Here is a 5,441-nt window from a genome sequence, read left to right on the forward strand (position 1 = left end):
GCCTCTTCTCCACGACTGAGGAGGTCGCCGCTGCCCGCCGGCCCTCCACGCGGGCCGCCGCTGCGGCATGGCCGGGATCATTAAGAAGCAGATCCTGAAGCACCTGTCCCGGTGAGAGCGCCGTCGCCCGCCGGCCTCCAGCGGTCCCGGGGCCCTTCCCAACCCCTTCGAGCCTCTTCCCTCACCCGGCGCTCCGGGCCCGGCCTCCCTCTCCTCAGCTCGGCCGGGACTCCGTGGCGGCCGCTTGCCAGGGTTGAGCTGGACAACCTCCACCCCGTCCCTGCTGAACCGACCGTTGTCACCACCGTGTTCTTCCCTCGCCCGGGCCCTCGGCCACAGGGCGCTCCTGCCCTTGCGCGCGGGTGCCCCGCTCGCCTTCCCACCCTAAACGCCCCCCCTCCCTCTCCGAGCCCCAACGATCACCTGCCTTGTTGCCCCCACTCTGTTTCTGCACCAGCCAGGGGCCACTCCGTCCCCCCTGGCTTGTCCCCCGGTTCCTCTGACCGTCTCCCGGAGGCACCCGCGGATTCCCATCCTTTTCTGCCCAATTCTGCCCACCCCCTGCTGTTTCCTCACCCTTTAGGACCTGCCGCCCTTCCCGGAGGCCCCCTCTCCCCGGCTGTGGCCGCCCCACCAACTCCTCCACTGGCTTCCTGGTAGTAGTGCCCCCCCACCCCCACTAGATTGCTTACCCCTGCCCCTTCCAAATAACCCTGGCACTCAGTTCTTCAGCTCACATGTCCAGCTCTCCAACTGGTTTTCTCCTGCCCACAACCCTCCAACACCATCTTCATCGTCTGTCTGACCCTGTTGCTTCACCCGTGCACCCCGGGCCATTCCTCTGATTTCCTTTCTCCTCCTTTACTTCTCTCTTGACACAGGCCAGGTGGAGAAGGGTCAGCAGAGTTGGGCATGAAGTTTCCCTTTAAGTTGTGTTTTTTGAGTCTGTGACAAGAACTATGTCCACTTCCACAGCCAATTATTAAGCATGTTGTGTCATTCAGTAATTTGAGCAGGGCTGCTGCCTGGCAAATCAGTTTCCAGGTGGAGCTCTGTTATGACTGTAGCTTGTCAGTACAGGTGTCCACAGAAGCTGAAAGTTAACCTTTCACTTAGCATTCACGTCTTATTTTAGACTGGAGTTGGTGATGTCTTAATTCCTCTACACGACTGTTTCGCCAGTGAAGAGTGATTCAGGGTTTGGCTCCACAGTGATTGTTGTTCTGGGTCATGTGGGAGTTGGGGGTAGAAGCCAGTCAACTGGGACACCAAACCTTGCACAGATATATCTTACCTGATGCTGTCATGTTGGTGTATGCTGTGTGAGACGTTAGTGCTGCAGCTGCGTCCCCTTTTCTGGTCAACAGTCTGATTATTGTTTTTATTTTAGGCTTTAATTAGTAATTAGATTCAGATATAGCTATTGGTTAATCTCCAGTTATAAAAGCCAAACAGATTGGAGGCTGGCACTGGAAAGTGCCTTTGGATGCTTTATTTGGACCGACTGATATATTCTTTTCCAGTAGCATTCGTTTGGGTGTTCCATGAGTTTGATTGTTCTGTGAAAATATTTTAATTTGGAACTAATGATTATGAAATGAAAGAGAACTTAAAAAAAGGGAAGCCATTTATTTGAATGAGCATAGACTCATTCGGTTTAGAGATGGTCTCACCAAACAGCATTGCGTTTTAAGAGCCTGGGCTCTTTCTGCTTGACTTTTTTCAATTATAAAATGGGCATAATTAATAGACTCTAATAAAAAGGATTTTTGGAGGGTTATGTGAGTTAATATATGTAAGAACTTAGCATAGTGTCTAGCACATAGTGTCCAATAAAAATGAACTATGGTTATTTTTTGGGTTGCTACTTGTGTGACAATTTGCTGTAGCTCACAAACTTCTCCTGTAAAATCCATATATAGATATATGGGTATTTTATTTTAAAGATTTATTTATTCACTTATGCATATAGAGCTGGGGTACAGGCCAGAGGCTCAGGGGCGGTGAGAGGATTCACCAGAAACAGAGTGGGGAGCAGAACAGGCTGGTCAAGGAAGTACACTGCTGAGGGGAGCAGCAGGCCTGTCAGGAGAGGTCTGCTGCACCACGTGCATCACCTCCAGGACGGGGATCAAACTAACACTGAAGTGGCTATGGCTCGCTTGCAGTGCTGTGATCTTACCCGTGCGCCACCAGGGAGGGCCCATAAATGGGTATTTTTTAATGTAAGTTCCAAAGAAAGAGTTGTGCTCCCCTAAAGGAGATTCCTGAAGCTTGCAAGGTATCCTGGGATCAGGTGAATAACCCCAGACTAGTTGAAGCCTTCATTTTAATGCTGAGGAAACAAAGTTCAGCAGGATAACTGAGTTGGGGAGCTTGCGGTGGAAGTTAAGGCACACCTATCTTGCGTAGTACACACATAAACTGTGCATTCTCTGTGAAGACGGATAGTTTTTTTTTTTTTTTTTTAAGGATTTATTTATTTAAGCATATAAGAGCTGGGCTATAGGCCAGAGGTGCGGGAGGTGAGAGTATTCAAACAGAGTGAGGAGCAGAACAGGCAGATCTACTGAAATACACTGCTGAGGGGAGCAGTGGGCAAGACAGAAAAGGTCTGCTGTGCCATGTGGGTCAGCTCCCTGGCTGGGGATTGAACTGGTCTACAGTGGCTGCTGATAACTTCATAGTGCTGAGACTTAACCACTTGTACCATCAGGGAGGGTGGGTTTTTTTTTTTTAAGATTTGAATTTATTTATGCATACAGAAATGGGGTACAAGCCAAAGGGACAGGGGTGGTGAGAGGATTCACCACAGGCAGAGCGGGGAGCAGAACAGGCAGATCGAGGAGGTACACTGCTGAGGGGAGCAGCGGGCGGGTCAGGAGATGTCTGCCACACCATGTGGATCACTCTGGAGTTGGGGTTTGAACTCACACTGAAGCAGCTGTGGCTAGCTTGCAGTGCTGCGTCCTTACCCCTTGGGCCACCAGGGAGGGCCTGAGGGTGGGTCTTTAAAGAAAAAAATTAATAGTATATGCTGATATATTCATTGAATTTAGTGAACAAAATATCTCTTCAATGAAGTAGGAATAGGTATTTAATAGCTGTGACACATTGGGAGAAGTCTCTGATTTCCTCAGCTTAGTGGTTGACTGAGAAGAAGGCTATTGAGGGCTGCAGTTTAAAGGCCCTGGGGAAAGGTGCTGGACAAGGGTCTGGATGGGGAAGGTCAAACTCCTGAAGCCTTTGTATTTGGTCTAGTTGGGGGAGTGGTCAACCTCCTAGGGCCTTTCTATTTGTTTAGGTTGGAAAATGTGCCTAATGGTATGAAACATTTGCGTCTCTGTATGGTCTCTACTGCCCACACACAAGCTGGCTTGCCTGGAGGGGAACTGTAACTTCTGTTGCTTGCCAAACCTGAAGGGAAAGAGAGATGAAGGTATACTGAGTTATTACTATGTTAAACAAATATTTGTAGATGTTTAATAATTACTTGCTGAAAATGATAGTGGCTCTTCACCTGAAGTGTCCTTCAGCAGGAAGGATAATTTAGTGACTTATGTTTAATTTTGATCATGAAGCTCAGTTATTAGAGTCATATTAGAATAGGTCCCCATTAGTACAGCGTTTTGGTAAACAAGATTGAGGGAGGTGTGCTATTCAAATGTTTGTGTTAAGTGTCTACTTTAGGCCAGGCATTGGAAGTAGGAAGGAAGAAATGTAAACCTTTTTTAAGGGATTTAACCTACTGTTTGGTTGGTTGCTGCGTCATTTAAATAGCTTCCCTGCACAGTATTCATTTAAATAGCTCCATGAGGAGACATTAACTTAGAAACAAAAGCAATCATTTAAAAAAATCCAAAATTTGATTTTTCACTATATTAAATTTTCTCAGATGATGAAATTTTGTTATAAATGAAAGAAGACTATGATTGATTTTATTTTATTTTTTTTAGAATATGGTTGATTTTAAAGTAAATCAACAGACTATGTCTCATGGAAAGAACATGGACTCTGTAGCCAGACAAACCAGAGTCACCTTTCAGCTCTAATACTTAATGAAGCATTTTTAAGCCTTATTTTTCTTATTTATAAAAGGTGAGAACAGGGGAGAATGCTATATACTTAGAATTTTTTTTGAGGATTGAGGTTAAATATTATAGTATATGGCATGTAAGTAGGGTTTAATAAAGTGTAGCTATTATAACATGATCACAGAAGTTAGTGACACTACAGTGGTGTGCATAACAGCAACTTGACTGGTTCTTTTCGAACCCTGTCAGAAGCCCTAGTTTTTTACTCAAGAAAAGCTGCAGGGAATGGGACCCTGAGTGATAATCATGGCTGATAGACTTGATACTTAAAAATATAAGCAATAGGTGAAATTCAGAAGCTAGAAGATTTTCAGAATCCTTCTGGAAAATAGCCTGACTGAGATGTGCCTTCTTAGTTCCTGACTGGTGCCTGCACTGCTATTATGCATCATCCTAAAGAGATCATGGGGCCAGCCCTCCTTGGGCTATGAGGAACTGCAGCCTCGAGGGGCTGACTGCTTGTCCAAGGTCATTTTCAGTGAAGTTATGTAGGACTCCTTTCAACTTTCAGGTCACATCCTTTTCGATTAGACTTCCTATCATCAGACTTCATTTCTCAAACAGTTATTTTTTGCAGCTTCTAATAATAGTTAAATCATACATGTCTTTGTTTCACTTCCTCATTTCCTTGTGTTGTTTTAGAATACAGCATTTTTATTTACTTTGCAAATATTTAATAAGTCAGCTGTATGAGTAATCACTTTCATAAGTCTTATAATGTTTTAATCCTTAGGATAACCCCATGATGTAGATATTAGGCCCATTTGTAAATGAAGAAATGAGACACAGACAGGTTAAATAACCTGCCCAAAGTAAGTGATAGAACTGAAATTCAAACACAGGCATTCTGATTCCAGGGCCCTCACTACTCTGATGTTCAGTTGCTTTTTGTCTACTGTATATTTCATACTGACCATATTATTATCAGCACCCTTATAAAGAAACAGAATATTACCCAAGAGCCCCCTTGTGTCTCCTTACTGTCACAATCTCCACCCTAAAGATTAGCCCTCTGTCCTGATTTCTAGCAGCAAAGATTATTTATGTCTAATTTTCAATCTATATACATGTGGTCACATAGTATCTATGTTATATGTCTGATTTCTTTAACTCAACATTATGAGTGGAGCCCAGGTCTTGCTTCAAGTTGTAGATTTCTCATTTTTATAGAATACATAGTATTCTGGGGCCCTCCCTGGTGGCACAATGGGTTAGGATGCAGCAGCACTGCAAGCAAGTCACAGCTACGTCAGTGCCAGTTTGATCCCCGGTCCCAGAGGTGAGCCACATGGCGCGGCAGACCTCTCCTGACCTGCCCACTGCTCCCCTCAGCAGTGTACTTCATCG

At 45.1% G+C, this 5,441-nt stretch overlaps 1 protein-coding gene across 1 annotated transcript in view; it reads left to right on the plus strand.

Moving 5' to 3' along the window:
• The first annotated feature begins 2 nt into the window (after positions 1 to 2).
• UHRF1BP1 (UHRF1 binding protein 1) overlaps positions 3 to 5,441 on the plus strand; it is a 67,329-nt gene continuing 61,890 nt past the window's right edge. The window contains exon 1 of the mRNA XM_004673980.2: positions 3 to 111. Within this exon, the coding sequence (XP_004674037.1) occupies positions 68 to 111 (44 nt within the window). The 5' untranslated portion in view covers positions 3 to 67. The remainder of the gene's footprint in view (positions 112 to 5,441) is intronic.

Source organism: Condylura cristata, unplaced genomic scaffold (assembly GCF_000260355.1).
Source record: "Condylura cristata isolate star-nosed mole 26May11 unplaced genomic scaffold, ConCri1.0 scaffold00001, whole genome shotgun sequence".
In the NCBI taxonomy this organism is placed as follows: domain Eukaryota; kingdom Metazoa; phylum Chordata; class Mammalia; order Eulipotyphla; family Talpidae; genus Condylura; species Condylura cristata.